The 21,668-nt window shown below is 51.8% G+C and overlaps 12 protein-coding genes across 12 annotated transcripts; 5 read left to right on the top strand and 7 right to left on the bottom strand.

Annotated features, from left to right (window-relative positions):
• The first annotated feature begins 105 nt into the window (after positions 1-105).
• BJY04DRAFT_193979 (phosphatidylinositol N-acetylglucosaminyltransferase subunit A/GPI3) lies at positions 106-1,969 on the top strand. Its single transcript, XM_073711985.1, has 5 exons — positions 106-247; positions 298-329; positions 379-413; positions 463-851; positions 902-1,969. Exons 1-5 carry the CDS (start codon positions 231-233, stop codon positions 1,902-1,904), a joined length of 1,476 nt encoding a protein of 491 aa, XP_073569244.1. The 5' UTR covers positions 106-230; the 3' UTR covers positions 1,905-1,969.
• Position 1,970: 1 nt separating this feature from the next.
• BJY04DRAFT_193982 (uncharacterized protein) lies at positions 1,971-2,709 on the bottom strand. The gene is made up of 2 exons (XM_073711986.1): positions 2,543-2,709; positions 1,971-2,478 (listed from the first exon to the last, which is right to left on the bottom strand). Exons 1-2 carry the CDS (start codon positions 2,648-2,650, stop codon positions 2,053-2,055), a joined length of 534 nt encoding a protein of 177 aa, XP_073569245.1. The 5' UTR covers positions 2,651-2,709; the 3' UTR covers positions 1,971-2,052.
• A 367-nt stretch (positions 2,710-3,076) lies between these two features.
• BJY04DRAFT_193983 (ADP-ribosylation factor family protein) lies at positions 3,077-4,294 on the bottom strand (the record flags this gene model as incomplete). The annotated part of the gene is made up of 2 exons (XM_073711987.1): positions 4,092-4,294; positions 3,077-4,031 (listed from the first exon to the last, which is right to left on the bottom strand). Coding segments are annotated over exons 1-2 (817 nt in total), but the record flags the coding sequence as incomplete, so codon positions are not given.
• Positions 4,295-4,943: 649 nt separating this feature from the next.
• Positions 4,944-6,898, top strand: BJY04DRAFT_96104 (uncharacterized protein). The gene is made up of 2 exons (XM_073721376.1): positions 4,944-5,145; positions 5,237-6,898. The coding sequence occupies exons 1-2, from the start codon at positions 5,121-5,123 to the stop codon at positions 6,805-6,807; spliced, it is 1,596 nt and encodes a 531-aa protein (XP_073569247.1). The 5' UTR covers positions 4,944-5,120; the 3' UTR covers positions 6,808-6,898.
• Positions 6,899-8,317, bottom strand: BJY04DRAFT_96099 (mRNA splicing protein PRP18). Its single transcript, XM_073721375.1, has 2 exons — positions 7,234-8,317; positions 6,899-7,182 (listed from the first exon to the last, which is right to left on the bottom strand). The coding sequence occupies exons 1-2, from the start codon at positions 8,151-8,153 to the stop codon at positions 6,990-6,992; spliced, it is 1,113 nt and encodes a 370-aa protein (XP_073569248.1). The 5' UTR covers positions 8,154-8,317; the 3' UTR covers positions 6,899-6,989.
• Positions 8,318-8,475: 158 nt separating this feature from the next.
• On the top strand, positions 8,476-9,333 carry BJY04DRAFT_220288 (SAP18 family protein; the record flags this gene model as incomplete). Its single annotated transcript, XM_073716822.1, has 1 exon — positions 8,476-9,333. The coding sequence occupies one exon, from the start codon at positions 8,476-8,478 to the stop codon at positions 9,331-9,333; it is 858 nt and encodes a 285-aa protein (XP_073569249.1).
• Positions 9,334-9,549: 216 nt separating this feature from the next.
• Positions 9,550-10,279, bottom strand: BJY04DRAFT_193987 (uncharacterized protein). The gene is made up of 4 exons (XM_073711988.1): positions 10,228-10,279; positions 10,137-10,172; positions 9,851-9,966; positions 9,550-9,750 (listed from the first exon to the last, which is right to left on the bottom strand). Exons 1-4 carry the CDS (start codon positions 10,244-10,246, stop codon positions 9,697-9,699), a joined length of 225 nt encoding a protein of 74 aa, XP_073569250.1. The 5' UTR covers positions 10,247-10,279; the 3' UTR covers positions 9,550-9,696.
• Positions 10,280-10,442: 163 nt separating this feature from the next.
• Positions 10,443-12,021, bottom strand: BJY04DRAFT_96136 (uncharacterized protein). The gene is made up of 3 exons (XM_073721379.1): positions 11,838-12,021; positions 11,742-11,754; positions 10,443-11,656 (listed from the first exon to the last, which is right to left on the bottom strand). Exons 1-3 carry the CDS (start codon positions 11,875-11,877, stop codon positions 10,582-10,584), a joined length of 1,128 nt encoding a protein of 375 aa, XP_073569251.1. The 5' UTR covers positions 11,878-12,021; the 3' UTR covers positions 10,443-10,581.
• A 672-nt stretch (positions 12,022-12,693) lies between these two features.
• BJY04DRAFT_96115 (glutathione S-transferase) lies at positions 12,694-13,755 on the top strand. Its single transcript, XM_073721377.1, has 3 exons — positions 12,694-12,859; positions 12,905-13,284; positions 13,338-13,755. The coding sequence occupies exons 1-3, from the start codon at positions 12,822-12,824 to the stop codon at positions 13,685-13,687; spliced, it is 768 nt and encodes a 255-aa protein (XP_073569252.1). The 5' UTR covers positions 12,694-12,821; the 3' UTR covers positions 13,688-13,755.
• BJY04DRAFT_96126 (2-hydroxyacid dehydrogenase) lies at positions 13,755-15,221 on the bottom strand. The gene is made up of 2 exons (XM_073721378.1): positions 15,189-15,221; positions 13,755-15,122 (listed from the first exon to the last, which is right to left on the bottom strand). Exon 2 carries the CDS (start codon positions 14,909-14,911, stop codon positions 13,823-13,825), a length of 1,089 nt encoding a protein of 362 aa, XP_073569253.1. The 5' UTR covers positions 14,912-15,122; positions 15,189-15,221; the 3' UTR covers positions 13,755-13,822.
• Positions 15,222-18,943: 3,722 nt separating this feature from the next.
• Positions 18,944-20,484, top strand: BJY04DRAFT_96161 (FYVE zinc finger domain-containing protein). The gene is made up of 2 exons (XM_073721380.1): positions 18,944-19,641; positions 19,846-20,484. Exons 1-2 carry the CDS (start codon positions 19,222-19,224, stop codon positions 20,248-20,250), a joined length of 825 nt encoding a protein of 274 aa, XP_073569254.1. The 5' UTR covers positions 18,944-19,221; the 3' UTR covers positions 20,251-20,484.
• A 141-nt stretch (positions 20,485-20,625) lies between these two features.
• BJY04DRAFT_193997 (GNAT family N-acetyltransferase) lies at positions 20,626-21,593 on the bottom strand. The gene has a single exon (XM_073711989.1). It carries the CDS (start codon positions 21,499-21,501, stop codon positions 20,719-20,721), a length of 783 nt encoding a protein of 260 aa, XP_073569255.1. The 5' UTR covers positions 21,502-21,593; the 3' UTR covers positions 20,626-20,718.
• Between the last annotated feature and the right edge of the window lie 75 nt (positions 21,594-21,668).

A 21,668-nucleotide genomic window follows, 5' to 3' on the forward strand; every position in this document is an offset into this window, starting at 1 on the left:
GGGGAATATCCACAGGCAGAAAGTACACCGCCAAGCCCACCGCCAGGGCCTGGACGCATCCAGATCGTCAAGCGCAACAAGCGTGCCTCCTTTTACAACGAGCATTCTGGTCTTGTTGGCAAAGGTCGCTCCATGCAAGATGGACTGCACTCCGTTTGGAATTTCGACTTTCCTGGCCTGACAAGTTAACATCAGAAACGCGCAGGACCTTGGCTGTTTCATCCGTCAATATGCCTTACAACATTGCGTAAGTGCTCCGAAGCTTTGCCGAGGCGCCTTGCTAACTATATCCTCTAGCATGGTCAGTGACTTTTTCTTCCCCCAACCAGGTTGGTCAAGATTATTTCTAAGTCCGAGATCTCTTGCTGAAAATCTTAGGCGGTGTTGAAAGTCACATCTACCAATTGTCAACCGTAAGTAGTGATGGAAACCCTTGAACGACCCGTGCTCAGCCTATACTAGAAACTCATCGACCGGGGGCATAAGGTTATAATCATAACCCATGCCTACAAAGGCCGCACAGGCGTCCGTTACCTAACTAATGGGCTCAAAGTCTACCATGTACCGTTTCTGGTCATCTACCGGGAGACGACGATGCCAACGGTATTCTCATTCTTTCCTATATTCCGAAATATCGTTATTCGGGAACAGATCCAGATCGTCCATGGGCACCAAAGTTTAAGTAGTTTCTGTCATGAGGCCATTCTGCACGCTCGGACAATGGGATTGCGCACGGCCTTTACCGATCACTCGTTATTTGGTTTCGCCGACGCCGGGTCTATTCTGACCAACAAACTGCTGAAGTTCACATTAAGTGATGTCGACCATGTTATCTGCGTTAGCCATACATGGTAAGTAGGGTGCCTCTAAACCGAGAGGGAGAATGTTAACATCACACTAGCAAAGAGAACACTGTTCTGAGGGCCTCCCTAGATCCGTTAATGGTTTCCGTTATTCCCAATGCTGTTGTGGCGGAGAACTTCCGACCTCTTAATGCCACTCGGACGAATGACCGGCAACTTGGCGTGACACCACAGATACAACCCCCTCCACGCCCAATAGGCCCCAACGACATTATCACGATAGTTGTCATCTCACGACTCTTCTACAACAAGGGCACGGATCTTTTGATAGCTGCCATTCCTAGGATCCTTGCTTCTCACCCGAATGTACGATTTATCATCGCCGGCTCAGGGCCCAAGGCCATTGATTTGGAGCAGATGCTGGAGAGGAACGTTCTTCAAGACAAAGTTGAGATGATCGGAGCTATTCGACACGAAGAAGTCCGGGATGTCATGGTCAGAGGTCATATCTATCTTCATCCTAGTTTGACTGAGGCTTTTGGGACGGTCATTGTCGAAGCTGCTAGCTGTGGATTATACGTGGTATGTACTCGTGTTGGTGGCATTCCAGAAGTGCTTCCCCAGCACATGACCACTTTTGCGAAGCCAGAAGAAGACGATATCGTACTAGCCACCAGCAAAGCGATAAGCGCATTAAGATCGAACAAGGTTCGGACCGAAAGATTCCATGACCAGGTTAAGGTTATGTACTCATGGACCGATGTGGCACGTCGAACAGAGCGAGTATACAAAGGAATCTCAGGGGATATCAGCCCCCAGGAGTTCTATGGGTATTATCCCGGGGAAATACAAGAAGCCGGCGACAGAGTCCGCGATTTCAGTTTGATTGACCGATTAAAACGGTACTATGGCTGCGGTGTCTGGGCGGGAAAGCTCTTTTGTCTCTGCGTCGTGATCGACTTCCTTCTATACACATTTCTAGAGATGTGGTTCCCGCGAGCCAACATCGACATCGCCCGAAGTTGGCCGAAGAAGCTATTCGAGGCAAACGGCAACAACAGCACGAAAGGCGAGAGAGAACGTCCCGCAATGACTTTTTAATACATTCACCCTAAACCTTTTTCTTACCTACGAACCTGTCACATGATACCCATTTAATCAATTCCAAGTTACTTTACACACGGATGCTAATAATATAATCACAAAACACATATCATAACCCAATTCAAATCACTCAAATCACCCAAATTCAAGGACGAGAACCCTCCGCATGACTCCCCTGCGCCGCAGTAGGCTTCTTACTCAAAATCTGCTCCGTCCGACTCCCAAACTCATCGTTCACCCCGGTTACAGCCCCCTCCAACCCACGCCCAGGATTCTTATTCGCATGCTCTCCGCCATACCTCAACTCACTCGTCGTCTGCCCCGACGCAGGCTTCCCAATCCCGCGGTGCACATCCTGCGAAGTCGCACCCATGAGAGTCTGCTCCGCGGTGGTTTTCACGCTCTCCTTCCCGTGGGCACGCTCGACATTGGGATTCAGCGCCTGTTCGCCTGTGTGGTCGATAGCGTTGGGGTGGTAAGACGAGCCGGCAGGGGCGGTGCCGGGGGGGTGGGTTTCGAGGTGGAATTCGGGGGCGTAGTCGGCGGGAGAGGCCTTAGTGCCGGGCTTATGCTGGGGTAGTGTTAGATGTGTACCTTGAGGTAACAAGTAGGGTGGGAGTGGTGGGGAGACATACCTTGCCGGCTTCGAGAGGGCCGTGAGGCTGCTGGTTTGGGCCTGTGGGCTTGACGCCGGGCTGGAAGAAGCCTTGTTGCTGGTTGGGGACGTTGCTGAGGTGGCTCATTGTGGTATGTAAAGTTTTGAATATAGGTGGACAATATATAAATCTCGCGTAGATTCTATTGAGAGTGAGATTACATTCCAATACTCAGCCTTGAGATAGCAGTTATATACATGACCCTTGGGTGAGATAACCCTAACGTCCCATGTCCTAATCGGGCATGACGTCAAGTATGCATGATTGACTTCATTATCAGATCATGCAATTCTCGATACAGCGGTGCTAAGACAACTTCAACTAAGGATCCTCCTCTTTGGAACCTAGGTTTAGGCTAGGCTGACGTCAAATTATATGGGTTTGACATGGGGTTGATCCTTTGATGGTGATGGCTCCGGCGAGTCGTGGCCCATTAGTCCCCGTTCAGTAGGCACGGTATGGGCGGAGTGCAAGCCATCGGATACCCTTGGTACGGGTAGAATGCAGAATAATGCCAAATATATCCTTCAAGATTGAGAGATACAAGAGTAGAAACAGAAACTATCTAGGTATCTTCGCAGCAGAACAGAAAGCCAACCCCAGCGCCAAACAAGCTATGAGAGAAAACATGTCACGAACCAGAAGCAGAGTGCAAATATCTTTTGGTGTTTTTTGACGAAAATGATGCCGATTGATCACCTCATGACAGGCGGTCTCCCCTCCTTATTCCACTTTACCCTGCTTTGGACCCATTCTACGGCCTCCTGCACACCGGAGCCCATCAGTGCACTGATCGGCAACACACGGCTATCGCGGACAACGCCTCCTGCATCTCCTTCGAAGACCTTTCTGACGAATCCTTCCTTGATCCGGACAACCTCCACCGAGTCTTCCCGGTCTTGTTTGTTCGCGAGGACGAGGATAGGCACACCGGCTACGTCGGCGTTGCGAAGCACGGATTCAAGGACTTGTCGACACTCGTCTAATCGACCAAAGTCGCTACCGGGAGCGTTGATCCCAGCGAGTTGTTCCGTGAAAGAAGGCTCATTATCATCCTCTCCTTCGCCGTCGCCATCGGCGTCAGTATCAACCGAGGAGTCCGCCGATGCTGATTCTGTTTTTGCAGTAGAGGGCCTCCGGGACCTACTCGCCGTCGCCGCAGACGGGAGCCGCGCGATATCCGGATTCTGACCGACATCTGTGCTATCCACCACAAAGACGATCGCGTGGCAGCTTGAGTAGTAGCTTTGCCACAGGTTCCGCATGGATATTTGTCCACCGACATCCCATATCTTCAGGTACATGTCCGGTAGAGAGATTGTGCTGACATTCTGCCCGACGGTTGGCACGGTTTTACCGGGGTTTGGTGCGGGCGTGCCAACGGCTCGAGGCTGGTAGAGGGCCTTGATTTGAGAGAGGAGTGTGGTCTTGCCTGCGTTGTCGAGGCCGAGGAGGAGAACTGAGTATTCTAAAGCCGCGAGAGTCGTCAGCCCTAGTCATAGATGAGAGAAATAAGTACGCGACACACCCTCTTTGCTCGTGGCATACATATACAGCGATTTGGCCAGATGGTACATCTTCTAGCGGCGGTGCAGGCGCAACCAGCGGATCCGTACGGAGACCCCTGCGCAACCCCAGGGTAGTTTATAGCGGATGAGAAGAGGGATAAGGAGACAGAATCATGGCAGTAAATGGGCCATCTCTCTCTTATCTGTTGTTGTTTGTCTGAATTATCTCGAGAAGACAATGACATTGACAGCGCCTCAGGCCAACCAACGCGTCAGCCTTGTCCATATCGGGAAAGTACGGCTTGGTGGCTGAGTCAGCATAACCCTGAGCCCTACCTTCCCGATCCGAGTGTACCCCGCAGAAGGCAACTGCGGAAAAGGCCGCGGATTATTAATCAGCAGGTGACTTCATTGATACGCTGAAGTTACCAGAGTACTCCGTATCCCGGGAAGAATGAGGCTTGATGCTGATGGTCAGACAGTCATCAAGATTCTTGACTAGTATATCCTGAAAAAGCAAATCTACAACGGTCCACCATGATTCGAGGATAATGAGGTGATGTCGTGTTGGCCCCCCAATGGCAAGGCAGCTTTCTCGCGGCTCGCTGCAAGCTTCCCACTCTGTCCGGGCTGCATGCCTCGGGAGCCATGCAAAAGGGCAGTCCTCCTCAACGCCTGTCGAGATATCCTGCATCTTGGTCCTGGGTAAAAAGAAGAACTCCGATTTGAGTCTCCAGTCGCAGAGTCCCTGTTTTGTCAGCAGTTCCAGTCAATAAGAAGGCCCCGTTTGCGGAACTGGAGTCTGGTCCCTCCCACATCCGCCTCACGCCAACCCCCAAACCTCTACTCCTCTCGCCAGTCGAGACCATAGTTAATTCTTCTCCAATGTAACGGATCTCCCTTCAATGGCCGTCCAGTTGCCACCCCTTCACTCGAAGGTTGTACTGGTTTTCTATCGTTCACCCTGAACCATTCCCGCTCGTCTATGCCCCGCGCTAACTGGACTGGACTGCGGACTGCTGGGCCTGTCCCGCAAATATAAGCCTTCCATGGAGATTGACACCATTATCATCGGTATGTCGCCATAGCTGTTTGCCTGCGGCTGCCCGCAGAATCTGCCTCTTCCTCGCCAATGGCCATGCTTATTGACAACCGGGTTCTTCAGGCAACGGGCCGTCGGCCATGCTCCTGTCCTACATTCTTCATGGCCATATACCGTATTATTCGCCTCAGCATCCGCATCCAGACCCTTTACTCCATGCGAAGCTCAGAGGTGACCCGGCACTTCTCGGGGCTGACGTGGATGCCCTGACTGAGCACTTTGCTGCCTCTCGTCTTTCGTACTCCACCCAAGCTCTTCCAGTCAACGTATTGCTTGACACGCTTGTCCGGCCAAGCGTTGATGTAGAAGAGCTGCAGAGCATCACTAACGTTGAATGGCGACATGAGCCCACAAAGGCTGTCCCTCACCGGGTACTCGGGAACGCGCCGCGACCCGGGGGCCAATGGACGGAGAACCCAATGCCGGCAAGCTGGGAAATCCAGACATTGAGTTATGCTTCTATGCTTTCTCTTCCGGGCTACTCCATTGCTGACCATTACCGAAAAACCACGGGCAAGGAATTGCCCGCGTACACTCGGCCGAGCAGACAGGAAACTGCCGATTACTTTCAGGCATATCCCGAAGCCGTCGGGATTGATGACGCCTTTTGCTCTAATGAAAACGTTTGGGGCATCACAAGACAGGAGGATGGATTCTTCCTCCGATCGCACAACATCCAGTGCAAACACCTAGTCCTCGCCAGCGGTATCTTTTCCGAAGTTCTCCAGCCTCGCCCACTCCTACGTCCTCTTTCATCGCTTCAGCCGGTCCCAGAAACACCGTTACTAGTCATCGGATCAGGCTTCTCCGCCGCGGATGTGATCATTTCTGCGCCGGAGAACCAGAAGATCATTCATATCTTTAAGTGGGATCCTGAGAACCGGCCCTCGCCGTTGCGCGGCTGCCATCAGCATGCGTACCCAGAGTATGCCGGAGTATACCGGTTAATGAGACGTGCAGCCGTAGCTGCAAGCCCAACAACGAAACGCGTCAAGCCCCTGCGAACAACCTCCTCCCAGTTCCTCGAAAGTCGATCCTGGGACGATGTTTATGAAGGGTTTCCGAATACAGAGATAATTCATGTTCAAACGCAGGAGGGACTGGCCATCGTGACCTTCCGCCGTCCAGATAAGACCACCTTCACCCGGCCTGTGCGAGGAATGGTGTATGCTACTGGCCGACGAGGTACACTCGATTACCTAGACCAGAGCCTCGCACGAGAGGTTATCAGTTCTGCGGATACTGATACCGAGGTGGATACAACGATATCTGGACAAACGCTTCGAGGCAAAGCCATTGAAAACGTGGAAGTCGCAAAAGACGTCTTTATTATCGGCAGCCTGACAGGGGACTCCCTTATCCGATTTGCGTACGGAAGCTGCGTTCAGGCAGCGGGGAAATTAATCAACGTATTTACGGGGGATCACAAATCTGAGCGCATCCCAACTCCTGTTTCTAGACAAGAGTTATGTATAGGGGTAATGCGCGGCATCGACGGGCACGATGTTTATGCAAATAAAGGCCAGCCTTGCTCGTACCAAGAGAGCCATGCGGTCTCATCCGAACCTGCATCCCTCACGCCCAAGGGGATGTGGACTTGGCTGATGGGAATCTGGCGATGGGCTGAGGTTTGATATAATAACGTTTGCATACGCTTGTCTTCTGCTGTATAGATGTATGTTAGACTATTTTCTGTGTACAGTTTGCATTGGCATTGCATTTGAAGAGCCGGTTCTTGTTGATAATCAATGTGGTTTTCATATGTAACAAGCGCTGAAGGGTATGATGGTTTCGTATATTCAATTTCGCTATGTACTCAGCCCATAATCTGGAGCTGGTCATCTGGGGGCCACCGGGTCTGAGCAAAGCTTAAGCATCGCTTGATACTTTGGAGGAATTTGCGTGTGATTTCGTCACTCAGGATGTGGGCTTGCTTGTCACCCTGGTGCAGTTTTTCTCGTGCTGAACGTTCGTGAATACCAACCATGGTCACACCAATGGGCCATGCGCTGTAGATCATTAGCCAAGTGTCTGTAAATGAAAAGGAAGGAGAGACATACGCCTTTCCAATACTTAAACGGAGGTATGCATCGTTGGCATCGACATATCTCCTCTGCTGAGCTTTGTTGATGATCTCCACAACATGCTCAAGCACGGTGTCATCAATATCAGACTTCTCAAACTTGCGAACAAGAGGAGTCATATTCTCTCGTGACTGCACCATGGCATTATACGCCTGTCGACCCTGCAGACTCTGTTTGACCGTGATATCTCGCTTCGCCAGCGCAAGCTCCCACTCCGACAACACCATATTAAAATATGACGCGAGCTGCCGAAACAAGAACTTACGGCTCTCTTCATCCTTGGGGACAGCCGTTGGAATCTTCATTTCCACCTCAGGCACCGGCTCGAGGGTTGTCGGAATCGGCCCATCACTCATCTTCTGCACCTCCTGCGACCGCTCTAGCAACTTCTTATACCGCCGCAACCGCTCCTTATGAGTCTCCCCAAACAGCTTGACCGGCTCACCCAGTTCCCTCAGTTTCTCCGTCAACTCATCCTCACCAATAACCTCCGCACCCTCACCCTCACCCTCTGTCCCAGGCGTCTCGTCCTTCTCACCAGGAGGCGGCAACTCAGGCAACCCAATTCTCTTCCGCCGTTCTCTCTCCTTGGCCGCCTCCTCTTCCTCTCTCTTCTTCCGTGACTCCTCCGCAAGCCGCCTCTTTTTCTCCTCGCGGTCTAGTCGTCGTTCCGTCTCCTCCTCTTCGTGTTTGCGCTTCTGCGCCATGCGCTCCTCGCGCTCCTGTTCTATCCGTGCTTGTTCGGCATTATAGGCTGCTATCCGGGCGGCTTCTTCGTCTGCGCGACGAGTGTATTTCTTCGTTGAGGGCTTTGAGGATTGTTCTGCGCCAGAGGGTGGTGTGGAGGAGCCTTTCGCTTTGGCGATTTCCTTGGACATTAAGGCCGCGAAATCCATGATGGCGGTTTATGATGTGTTTTAGATAGATTATAAGTAGTTTAACGAGTAAAAAGGGACAACATGTGCAGAATAGTCGTTGTTGTGAAAGGTGTAGCTCGGAAGCGGAGGTTGTTGGAATCTTAGCTTGAGGCTCTTTTTCCGGCGGTCGAGAATGAAGAGCTCTCGTGATCGACCTCCATCCAACTTCACCTTTTTCTACACCTCACACAACAATCCTCATCCTCAGGCAATGAGTTCCAAAGAACTCCAAACAATCTAACCCACATCACAATCCTCCCATCTAAACCGCGAAACCATTTCAACCACCTCAACCATCAACATGGCAACCCACACCCCCAAAATCAACCGCCAATCCACAACCCCCTTCCACCTCAAGCTCTTCTACCGCCAAAACACCTACCACAACCTCTCCGACTTCTCCCCCGCCTCCTCCTCCCACAACTCCAGCTTCAACGGCCCATCCAGCGGCCCCAACGCCATCCACCGCAACCGCGACCGCTCCCCGCCAGCTCCCGCACCCTTACCCACGCACCTCCAAATCTACACCTGGCAATCATGCTCCCTCCGCGAACTCTCCCAACTGCTCACATCCGCACTGCCCAATATGCTACCTGACCCGCCAATCGGAACGCGACTCTGCTTCCGTTTGATATACCCAGACACAAAGGGCGCAGCAATGAACCCGAATGCGCCGGGGCGGTACCTTAGCAAAGAACTCGGAAGCGTAATCGTGGGACCGCGCGAGTCTCAAGATAACGAAGAAACAGCGCGGAATGGTGCCGGCGGAGGAGGAGGGAGGACAGGCCCGTTCAGAATGCAGGGCAATGACGCGGAGAAAACGCTGCAGGATGCGCACTTTGTTATCGGGGATTATGTTGACTGCGCGATTCTGCCGCCGTTGGAGGATGGGGGAGTTGCGCCGCCGATATCTGGGCCGAGAGGGGGTGGGCTTGGTGGAGGTGGAGGTGGGATGAGGGCGTTTAGGGATGGGCCTGGGTTTGGGTTTGGGGGTAGAGGAGGGGGAAGGGGAGGACGGGGTGGGGGAGACAGGATTCCGGCGGGCGATTGGAGACGGGGAGAGAGGGTTCCTGAGGAGAGAGGCGGAGGGGGACGGGGATTCGGGGGTGGTGATGGGCCTAGGAGGAGAGGGGGTGGTGGTGGGTGGGCGCCGTACTGAGTGATGCTACTATGTTGTTCGAATGTTTTCGGTTTTCTTTCAAAAGTGTACCCGAATAGGCCTGTATACTAGTGCATGGAGTTGCTAGGGTTGGAATACCCTGATATCAAAAGAAAAGATAGTCACGGAATAATGTAGTTCACATATCAGTCGAACGTCATCCGACCCTTTTTAAGAGAAAGAAAAAGAAATTACACCAGGACCAAGAACGTAAGGTAAAAATAACAAACAATTGACATAACCGGACGTATCACGGTATATTCTAGTAATAGTTACAACGTCCAACAAACCATCAGCCAGCAGCCACTCTTATCAGACAAGCACTCCACCATCCTTCTTCCCACTCAAGATCCTGTTCAACATCTACCACTCAGCAATAGTATCCCCCTTTCTCTTCCCACGCAGGTCATATTTGCCCTATATCACCCGTTAGCACAGCTCCACACCACTCCCACCACCCCACCCCTCCTCAATCCCCTAATTGTCCATCCACAACATAACCAGAGAGTTCACGCACATCAGTCTTATAGGCAACAACCCCCAACGCCGCCGGAATCATCACAACATAGAGAATCGAGTGCCACGCGGTGCGCGGAGTCCAGCGGAAGAACTTGTAGCGGTTGACAGTAACTTCTGTTCGTTGCAACTCCCATTAGCATTTGTCCCTCCCACACAATCCATTTTCTAATCCAAGGTACTCCAGCAATTCAATTGTCTCGTCTAGCTTCGAATACAGATACTCCGTCGCAGTCGACAGCGCGGTCGGGATTCAATTCGATTCGGCCAAGGTCTCGGAAACGTACCGTAGTATTTCTGCAGAGCCGGGTCGAGGACCAGGGCTGGGTATTTGTTAGCGAGGATATTAGATCTTGAGGAGAGGATTAGGGGACATACACTTGCTAGGGCCGGCCATTGTGGAGGTTTGGATCGGCTTTGAGCTTTCTGGTATTGCTGGGTTGGTGGTGGTGATGGGTGAAGTTGTAGGTCATATGACTTTTCGGTGATGAGTCAGCTTATACTCCATGGACCGACTTCGAGGGTATAATTAGAGCTTAGGTGTAGATATTTAATATTTCGTTTGGTCAATAAGCTGTTTCTGATTTTGAGAGTAGGCTTATTATGATATAACAGCGGCGAGAGAGAAAATCTCGTGGTGGGGGTGAAAGATGACTATAGCCGAGCTATAAGTGCACCAAGGTTAGGTGTACAGGATTATGGAGACAAGACTATCAAGCATGGAGCAGATAATTAAATGTAAGAAATAGATGAAAGGCTAATAAGAATAGAAAGGATGCCCAGCAAATCGGAGATACACGTTCCCATGCAAGCCCGCGATGAAGCGTTAGCTCGTAGTGTCTCTAGAGGAATATGACAGCGACAGTCGAGCCAGCAGATCAGGTCTCGATCTTCATGATGACCTTCTTCCTGGAAGCAATTATCTTCGGCATATTCGCAGCAGAGCTGACCGGCGTCCAGCCGGGCTTCGTGGTGGTCGTGGTCGTCCTGGTCGTCCTGGTCGTCCTGGTCGTGGGCTTGGAAATTGTAGTGGGCTTCCTGTCGTGGTAATCGTGGTGATCGTGTGTCTGGTGGTTGTAGTGGGGTCCATGGTCGTTGTGATGGTCGTAGGGTTCGAGAGCGGATAGGTCTCTTTCTGGCAGGTGGTACGCCATCCAAGACGGCAAGATATTGAAGCTCCGAATTCTCAATCGGATACGCAACCAAGCTGAGCAGCAAGGAGCCCAGAACCTCAGAGTGCGTTGTCCAGGCGTGGTGCAATAGCCTCTCGGCTTCGCTCACGATAAACACTCCAGTCCGGATATTCCTCCTTGTCCGCGGTCCAGAATCGAATGAGCTGAACATACCACTGGAATTCAATTGCTCTATATGCGGATAAAGTGACAGGCTCCCTCCTAGACACCGTTTACCCTGCGAGCGAGTAGGTGAACCGGGAACTGGAGGGGCGAAAAGCTTATGCTCAAATAAGGTCTCTTTCCAGCCGCGTTTCGCCGGCTTCGTTGGTGTAGCCATTGAGGACAACCGGGAAGCATCAAATTCCGCGACGGATTGAGCAATGAAGACCTGACGGGTGGCGGCCCCCTGAGGAATCTGTTCCCATGTTGCAGTATATAGGGCTTCGGCTCCATTGACGAAGCCCTGGATATTTGGGGAGATGATAGTTGTCTGCAAGAAGATCCGTGGCCCTGTCCTCATAGCTGTCGCATGTAGGACTAAAGTCGTACTTGAAAGAGGCTGGCTGGGCGTATGCCCTAGCAACAAGGAGCATAACAGCCGGTACGTTGAAGAGACGCATCTTGCTGAACTCCTGGCAGTAGGACACGGTTAACCAAAGTATTTCCACGTCGAAAAAGAGCGTATAGAAAGCAATGAAAGAACGAAGGGGAGCTTACTCCAAAAGGGTGACTGCCTCAATATCGAGACAAGAGAATTAGCTGTTTGGTTTCAAGGGCAGCTGAGCGCTTGAAAATGTAGCGCGGGTTTTATACAGAGACTCAAACTTCTCGGGCCTCTCCTCGTATCCGCCATTCTTCCTTCATTAATCACAAAGCCACGGGGATGTAATTGCGGCTCCTTGAAAGAGGTAGTGAGTGGTCTTGGTCACTTGGCAAAGATGTCCAATATGATGAAGGCGCTCGCGATATTTCGTTCCTAGGATAGAAATAGGTACTTTCATCCTGTTCCTACTAACTCAGCCGGTGGCCGTATCAATGACTCAATCATATAGAAAGGTTCGACAGGAAGAGGCTTGCATCTGCTTCCGTGATTGTATCTTGGCAGGGGAAACTTCGTATATGCAAGGTGGTGCAACTCAGCATGGCTGAAGGCTGGAATGCAGATAGCAGGCTGGATATCAGCAGTGATTGCCTCATGTTAGCTCGCCAAATTTCCAGCGAGCAGGGCCTTATGAATAACATGAGATTATGTCAATCTAATCTCGATATGGAGAGCTTTTCGTACTTCGATGTTGTCGTCATATTCAACCGATCACTGCATGAAGTCTGTGCATGCATCTCTCGGGTCTTGTGGCTGTTACTTCCTTGTCTTTCAGGCTTGAGGAGCATAAGATACTCAGCATTGCGAGATAGCGAAGTTCAAGCGGCGGTTGTTTGGATACCATTAAAGGATAGGGACAGGCAACGTCACGTGATGCGATTGTGCCATAATGTCACGCCTGTTGTTGTCAGCTTCGAGTCAAATGCCGAGCCGAGATGATCTTCAACTTAGATGCATATGAAAGCTACCAAAGGCCGGAGGTATTTTGCAAGCTAAGGTGGCTGGTGTTCAAGGCTCAGCAGATCGAGGAGCTATGACGCAGACGATCGTTCACAAGTTGCCGAGGGCCAAAATTAGTGGTTCGCGACTAGCACCCCATGCAGACAACTGATTGATATGATCCCCTGCGGATATAAGTTCCCTCCAGGCCCCTGTCGATAATACTTCTTCTTTCTCGGTACATATTCGTTTCCACAATGGCTACTACCACAGACACCAAGGTCACTCTCTACTGGTATTGACCCTCCCAGCAAATAAAGATATTGCTAACGCTCCACAGGCTCGACAAGTCGCGCTCCCAGCGCATTCTATGGCTTCTCGAAGAGCTGAATGTTCCTTATGAGGTCAAGACTTTTAAGCGCGGCAAAGATATGCGTGCTCCGAAAGAGTTGAAGGAGATCCACCCGCTGGGCAAATCACCTGTGATCTCAGTTCGAGGTCCCGGCTCGTCCAAGCCTATTGTCATTGCCGAGTCTGGCATGATAATTGAGTACATCTGCGACCACTTCGGCGGCGATAGACTCATCCCAACTCGATATGCGGATGGCAAGGAGAAGCAGATCGGAGGAGAGACCGAGGAGTGGCTTCGGTATCGGTACTATATGCACTTCGCTGAGGGGAGTTTAATGCCGTTTTTGGTCTTCAAGCTGGTCACAGATAGTATGCTCCTTTCTCAAGACCGACAGAGAGTACCGGCTCTAACTATATTATAGCTGTCAAGAACCCACCCGGCGTTCCCTTCTTCCTCAAGCCCATCCCTCGGCTCGTGGCTGGCCAGATCGAGGATCAATTCGTCGACCCTAATCTCTTCCGCACTTTTGACTTCCTAGAGGACCAGCTCAAGACTGCTCCTGGCGGCGGTCCTTTCTTCTGTGGTGACAAGGTCACTGCTGCGGATATCATGATGAGCTTCCCCTTGGTTGCAGCCAACACGAGGATGCCGCTGCAGGAGAAGTATCCTCATCTGGCACGCTACGTAGAAGAAATCGAGAAACAGGATGGATACAAGCGGGCCATCGCGAAGATCGAAGAGGTGGACGGAACGTTTGAGGCTTCTCTCTAATCCTATTCTCATTGCCTGCTGCTTCGTCCGTTAATGAACTGTATATACCAGGATACCAGTCTCCTATCATAATAAATGACTCTTATATCCGAACGACAATATCATCACCACACCCCTCCCATACAGAAGAACCATCTAAATCCGAACAGGCTCCTTCCCCCCAATCTCAACCTCAACCACATGTCCCTCCGTAACCAAAGAATGCTTACAATGCCGTTTCTCCACCCAATCCTCCAAGTTACTCAACGTCGTCCCCGCAATCTCCGTCAACGCCTCCCTCGTAAAGAACGCCTGATGCCCACAAACAAGCACATTCGGAAACGTCATCAACCGCATCAACGTATCATCATGAATAATCTCCTGCGAATGGTCATTATAGAACCACTCGCCCTCCTCTTCATACACATCCAGCGCAAGACCCCCCAACCGCCCACTCTTCAGCGCATCAATCGCATCCTTCGTCTTCACCAGCGGTCCCCTCGATGTATTCACCAGCAACGCCCCCTTCTTCATCTGCCCCAGCGTGCCGGAATTGATAATATGCCGCGTCCCCCCGGTAAGCGGACAGTGCAGACTCACAATATCGCTCTGCGCCAGCAACGTCGGCAAATCCACAAACGCCCCGCCATACTCATCCCGAAACTCCTCCGCTGAAATCGGCGGTTTCGGATCCGACGCGATAAGTCTACACCCAAACCCACGCACGATCCTCGCGAGCGCAAGGCCGATCCGTCCCGTCCCAATAATCCCCACCGTCTTCCCATGCAGCGTCACGCCCAGAAACCCCTCGAGGTTGAAGTTCCCCTCCCGGACTCTGTTGTACGCGCGGTGGATATTCCGGTTGAGCGTCTGCAGCAGCGCGACGGTGAACTCGGCCACGGCTTCGGGGCTGTAGCTTGGGACGTGGGCGACGAAGAAGCCGAGTTCCTCGGCGACCTTTAGGTCGACGTTGTTGAAGCCCGCGCAGCGGAGGAGGATTGCGCGGACGCCGAGGGCGTGCAGTTGGCGGAGGACTGGGGCGGAGAGGTCGTCGTTGACGAAGGCGCAGACTGCGGTGTGGTTTGTTGCGAGGGGGGCGGTGTCGAGGTTGAGCGGGAAGGAGTGGTAGGTTATGCTGCAGAGGTTGGCGTGCGAGGTGTTGAGGACGGAGTCGAGGTATGTGCGGTCGTAGGATTTTGCGCTGAAGACGGCGAGCTTGAGGGGGTTTGGCTCTTGGTCGGACATTGTGCTTTCTTCTCTTGTGTTGGAGTTGAGAAGGGTGTGCTTGTGGATATTGTAGCACTAGATCTGGATCTGATCTCAGTTGAATCTAAGAGTGAGGTTATTTGTACCTGGAGAGGGATATGGGCTGATGTTCGCCAAGGGGAAACCCTTGTAGAATTCCAAGCTTCATGACGTCGTCGACTTGATTTCTGGGTTGGCAACGAGAACAGACCTCCAAATTCGTCAGTGAGTCTGTTTATCTTCGAATCTTTCTATATCCATCACGAAGACTACATACTCTACTCTCCACAAGCTAGAAGCTTGCCTAGATAGTTCGAAATCCAAAATCGCGGAGCTCGCCGCGCTCTGAGAGTTCTCCGCAAACGGTCGAGATGTATACATCTACAAAAGCGGAGTAGTGGGGGCCCGGGCGGGGTTAGTATGGGTAACTTGGAAATACAACCATCTACTATGTATGTACAAAGCTCTATATAATGGGTCGTAAAACAGGATTTTTGATTGAGTAAATACTACTGTAGCTTTGGTGCTACTGGCGCTATCGCTTCGTGAGATCAATAGGCATGCTTGTTCATGGTATCTCGGGCATCCCTCCAGCTGGTAAATATATATGTTTCCGTACATAAGACAGGAATCAAAGTACTCTGTATGGTGCTGCTTGATAATTTTTTTTGGAACCGGGGAAGCAAATTTTGGCTGCGTAATGACGGACTGTTTGCTTTCATTGGGTATGGTTAAGATGATCTCTAGCTCTGTGCGATCTGGAAGGGCATTGACCGTCAAGGTATCGATAACACAGCTGCTCCCCTACAGAGGCAAAACTGTCGGCGGAAGAACATCGACCGACATTGAAGGTACACGAAATATTACGTAGAAACAATCACACCGACAAGTGTAGGTATCTGATGATGAATAGCTGCCAACCAACCAGTAGCACACCAGCTACCGCTGCAGATGTTAGCTCCTTGACGGCTAGTCATCCTACTGGCCCAAACCCTCCCTATCTACACAGATAAGCATATCTCAGAGATCGACAATGCAGCAGATTCACCCAAAGCTACGTAGGATACTGGCATCCGATCGCGAGATCCATCACCTTGCAGACCAGGCGCAGATATATTCGTCAGGATCTCAATGCCAATGCTGTATCCCATGCGAGGCTCTGGATGAAGAGGTGCAGGTTTAAAAGCAGCCTTGCTTTGCTGCCTTTACATGCAGGGTATCAAACATCGATAGGATGCATCAGATGCAGATGAGGTGGAGCTGCCCGTGTGGCCGGCAGCGGTATCCGGGCCCGGACCTCTGGCGCATTGCTGTGCCCCTGGCATGGCTTGCATTCCACATCTTGAAGATGTGAATAAAATGGTTGGGTGAGGGTGCTCAGTGCTCACCGTCTTGCCCTGCGCGCCGCAGATTAGGCCTTGCTTGAGAAAGTGATAAGCAATTGAATGATAAGGGATGGCCGCGGAAATACTGGACCTCTAGATAGGTGGAAATAGTGAGGCTGGAGAGGCCGTAGCCTAATACCTAGGTATAGTTTATCTGCTGATAGCGGTTGTTAGATGATCTCACTTGTTTCTGATGTATACTTTTTGATAAGAGGTTGTTATCAAGATCAAAACATGGCGGCGAGCCTAAACTCCAAGTCCGGTCTGGACGGTTCTACGGAGTACAGACTAAGGCGGCGAAAAAAAGCCACCAAAGTTGTAGCAGCTGACCTGGTTGGCGGCTGGCTCATGTTTCGATGTGCTTGGTTGTGGGCTAACTCGAGACTTGCATATGACTTACGAAGGCAAATGTGTCGTGCATTTTGATACATCTGGGCCTTGCCAGCTGGGATTCTCCTCCCGGCAGCTGATAGCGGCATGGGGAAGGCCGGGGCTCCCCAGGCTTGGCAGATGGTGAATCAGCTCCAAGCATACCGGTCAAGTTGAGGCACTGCAACAGGCTGCAGGAGAATGCCATTCATGAGGTGGCGAATTCCAATGCACGAGGCGAATGTTTGGGACGGCGATTCTGTTGTTGTTTGGCAGTTTGGGACCGAGGCTTTGAGATCGCTGGAGGCGATCTTCACGGAAGAAGTCTGATAAGATCACTCGGTGAAAGCTCGGTGGATATGGTTGCCCGGGACGTTGAATCTTGGATCGCTAGAATATTCGACAAAGCTTCCAAAGCCCCCCAGCTAAGCTGTTTGAGGATAATCCAGCGATTCCTTTACATAATCAGCCACGAAAAAGCTTCGGCGTCTGTCCGTGCAGGGCGGGACAGGATGTTGGCGACAAATCAGCGAGCTGCGATAAGGCGTTCGACGGCCAATCCGGAGGCGATGTTCATCGGGCCCGCCATACTGGAAAGGGCCGTGCTCAACGGTGATTGGTGGGCCACACCGGTTGGCTCACAGGAAACTTAACTTCAGACGGCCGGGCAGCCTCGTCGGTAGTTCAGTTTCACGAGGTTGTAGCTCGCTCGCAGTCACCGCTATATTCTGATTGCAAGGGATGTCTGTTGCTGACCACCAATTTCTGGGCAGCCTATGCAGTGTTCCGATTTATTGTCTTGGTGGTTGCTCCATGGCTTCATTCTGCTGCTCCGAGGTCGTCTCGTGAACGCACCTGTCAAGGATTCATGATGTGAAGCAGACTGGCAGTCGCAGAGCCAGAACGGGCGGCCGGTGGGTCGAGGTCGCGTGTAGAAAGAGAAACGAGGTTGGTGGGGTTTTGGCGATTGCCAATCAGGATCGCCAGGATTATTCTGACGCCGGGGTCTTGGACAGTTGCTAAGGATAGTCAGGTGAGTGATTCGCTCTCGCGCGAGAAGTGGGCTCGGGGGGGAGATGGGGATCGCCTGAAGAGGAAAGTCATCGTTCGCTTGCCTCTGGGTCTGGTTGCGTCTCCCGGAGTATACGAATCCGTAGGCAACGGGCGAGCTGTTGAACTTGCCACCATATTGATGTCAAACTGGACGGAATGATGCTGAATGATGATGGATGTAACTCTGTAGGACTGGTCGCCTGTAGATCCAACAAGCGGGCGATGGGAAGAGCTGCCGCTTTGGGGTAGCAAAAGGCGGTCTGGAACGGCAGGGATGTTGTCATGATGACTTTGGGGATGGACGCCTGGAGATTGGAGATTTGGAGAGGAATGGGATATCCCTGCATGAGCCGCCCTTGATCGTGTTACATTCAGTCCAGCCAACTATAGTACTATTCCTCGTGATGAGGTTGTGATTCTGATTGCCCGTAACGAGTTAGAAACAGACTCAATAATGGAAAGGGGAAAGAGAATGGGAGAGCAATCGAGGGTGCCGAGAAGGATCATCCTCCGACGAGATCCCGCCCCGTAACCAACCACCGTCCGTTCATTTCCATCACCCTCGGCAAAACGCCTCTGTGTTTGTCAGTCAATCAATAATCAATTCTGCCCAACATTTCAGTCTGGAGCAATCTCCGACCTCATTATTGTGAGACAGAGTGTAGGCCTGACTGAAATATTGTTATTGAAGATGAGACTCGATAGATGGGATATTATCCGAGAGAATCACCCTGCTGGCTGCAGTGCAGTGCAGATGGCAGATGCAGCGAATACTACAACAAAAAAGAGCGGTAACGGGTCCACCGGCAGCGTTCCTTCGGGACTTTTTAGACTAGTCTATAGCCAGCACTTGCCCTCTCCGTTCGCGCGAGGAGATACATTAGATAGTAGTATTTCAGACAGAAGGATTATCGCCGAAAGACACCGACTCCATCGCCTAGCGTGAATCTCATCTCCATCTCTCTCCAGTCCCCACAGGCGCATGGCAAAACTCGCCCTCTCCCTCGTCCGCGAATCCTATTAAGCTGAATGCATTCCGGCCATCCATACGGACTCTTCCCTTCCAACAGACTGAGGTTCATCACTTGTCCTCGTTGTCATATCACTGTCTCTGTCATCCTGTCGTATTGATCATCTCAACTCTCCACATTCGACAACGATCCAGAGTTTGTTTAGACTCATACCTCGACTCACCCTCGACTCACTGTTGTTGTTCTTATCGTCATACGAACCTTATCCCCAGTATCGCCTCTTGCCACTGCGATGTGTTTATGCCTACATCACCTCTAGCTCTACCATCGATTCACAGCTCTGCTCCCCACGATACTAATACTTAATTTCGCCTCGACTTGCGCTTGTGCATATGCTACTGCTGCAAGTGTTACTTTTGACTGTTTCACGCCCCTCACCACCCACCACCCACTCACCTTGCAACTCTCCTCTCACCTATCGGAACACAACACCGCAACTCTAATTTGCAATACTTAACATCAACTCAACGCAATGGCTACTCAACTCATGACCGCAACTGCCACTCCTGTTAACCAGATTTCCGTCTATGGGCATCCTTCTCCGATGAACTCCGGCGCAAGCACCCCCGCCAACAATTCTCCCACCTCCCCTCGCCAGCAGTACCTCCCTCTCCAGACTCGGCAGCTCCGTCCGCCAAAGGCTCCTCTCTATGTCCCTGCCGCTCTGCGGCCTACCGAGCGGCCTTCCAAGCCCTCGCCCCCGACTCCTCCCCGTAGCGTGCACGGCTCCCTCGACAGCTTGAATGAGGGAGAGCCGACCGAGCCTGTCACACGCCGCCCGACTCTGGAGAGCTTCAACAGCGGTGGTATTAGCAAGCTGGCCGAGGATGAGTGGATGAAGAATGAACACCTAGGAGAGGTTACTGGTCTCCCCACAAGGGATCACTGGAAGGTAAGCCAAGTTTGATCTTCACTTTTACACCGGGCGCTTGGTCCGTTTTATACTGCAGCGGTTGCGTGCGGAGTCCGGAAGGTTCCGTCAGCCAACAGATTGTACAATCTTGCGTGCTATGCACTCTTGACCCCATCATACCCTGCGTCATCTCCACCAACTGTGTTACTTTGTTTGAACTCTCACTAACAATAAATCTTGCAGGCTGATTCTGCCTCTCGCAGCTGTGACTCTCCCACCTGCCGCTCCTCTTTTGGTCTCTTCCTTCGTCGCCATCATTGCCGTCATTGCGGTCATGTCTTCTGCTCGTCTCACACCCCTCACGAGGTTCCTCTCGACCAGGATGCGCGCTTCCACCCGGAAGGAGTTCCCTCTCGTGCCTGTGACCTCTGCTGGAGTGCTTACCAGCGCTGGGAAGAGGCTCGCACTGATCGCCTGAACAAAATCCAGAACCAGATCAACGCGCAGGACGATGACATGGATGGCCTCAGCCCTACCGGTTCTATCGATGCTTCGCCTAGCGAAAGCCGCAAACAGACTCCCACCACTGGTCAGGCCTCCGAGATTGCTGCCAGCGTTCCTCGCGGCTGGAACTGGAGCACCTTCTAAGCCGATACTCTGCTTTCAATTCACAACGGCTCTCGCATTGATTGATGAGGCCTACAACTTACTTCACTTCGACACGACCTATTTTAGAACATCTTATCCCATCTATCCGGGCTTTCGGTTGCGCCTTGTCATCTACCCGGAGTTTCGGTTTTTGTGATCTTCGCGTTTCTCTTCTCGCCTCATATATGAGGGCTCGTTTTAATGCTTCGATTATTTAGACCTGGGTGGTTTTTTTTTCTGCGCTTCTTTCCTACCGCTAGGATACCCTGTCATGATTACACGTTTTGTTTTTGATTTCCAACGGCGTTACGATATCTGAAGCCCCGAGCTTACTTTCGGTACATAGAGGAGTCAATTCATCTTTCTAGCACTTCACATGCTTTCATATGATCTGTCACGTAATCCAATCGTAGGGTATATACATCTAACTTGTATCCTCGTAGCCTCTATTCATACCGCACCCTCAACCTAAGACTTAACAGCCAACCTCTTCCACATCCCCACATGCTCAATCCCCTCCTCTGTCCAGTTCCCAAACTCCTTATCCGTCTCAAACCCAAGCTTCGCATACATCTTCTCAACATCCACCTGCGCATGAATCAGCGACAACCCCTTCCACTTCTGCAACGATCCCGTATCACCTCCCTCCCTCTTCACAACCTCCGCATAAGCAGCATCAATCTGATGCGGATTCTCCTCCGCCCAGCGCATAGCCTCCTCCATAGCCCGCCTCGCAAGCCCACAGCCCCGATACCCAGCTAACACGCAAACCCGCCCAAACTTGATATACGGTTCGTGGACGAGATCGTATTTCGCCCCGTCCACATCGGCGTTCGCCGCATGCTGTTTCTCTCCGTCGCCCGCGCCCTCAATCGCCTGCCAGGCCTTGACGAAATCTTCATGCGATGCGTGGGGACCGGGGACGAGGCGGACGACTGCGACGGGGATTCTGAGCTTCTCTTCTTTCTGTTTGCCGGTTAGAACGCCGAAGATGGGGTTCTGTGTCGTTGCTTGCTCGTCATAGAGAACCCAGTGCCAACTGCGCGCATCGTCGTCGTCGATTTCGATTTCCGCGGTGCATTTTTGTTCGTCGACGAAGACTTCGAGCCGGACGGCGAGGGCGTCGGTGAAGATTTGAGAGTTGGTTGGTGGGGAGGGGATTGTGCGGGTTGGAAGGGTGAGGGGGGTGTTGGGGCCGGGGGGTGGGAGGAGCGCGGTTGTGTATTTTGAGGTGGGGGTTGCGGTCGCCATGGTGGTGAGGATTGTATGTATGAGAGAAAGAAAGAGAAAGGGATCTAGTAGGGTTGAGATTTGGGGATTGGGAATCGGTACCTGAGTTGGAGACGGGGTTTTTGTATAGAGAGGCTTGGCGTCGGTTGTATTCCGTAGGGCGTATGACTGGATGTGACTGTAGATCT

Source organism: Aspergillus karnatakaensis, assembly GCF_047715665.1.
Source record: "Aspergillus karnatakaensis strain CBS 102800 unplaced genomic scaffold BJY04scaffold_38, whole genome shotgun sequence".
NCBI classification, from domain to species: domain Eukaryota; kingdom Fungi; phylum Ascomycota; class Eurotiomycetes; order Eurotiales; family Aspergillaceae; genus Aspergillus; species Aspergillus karnatakaensis.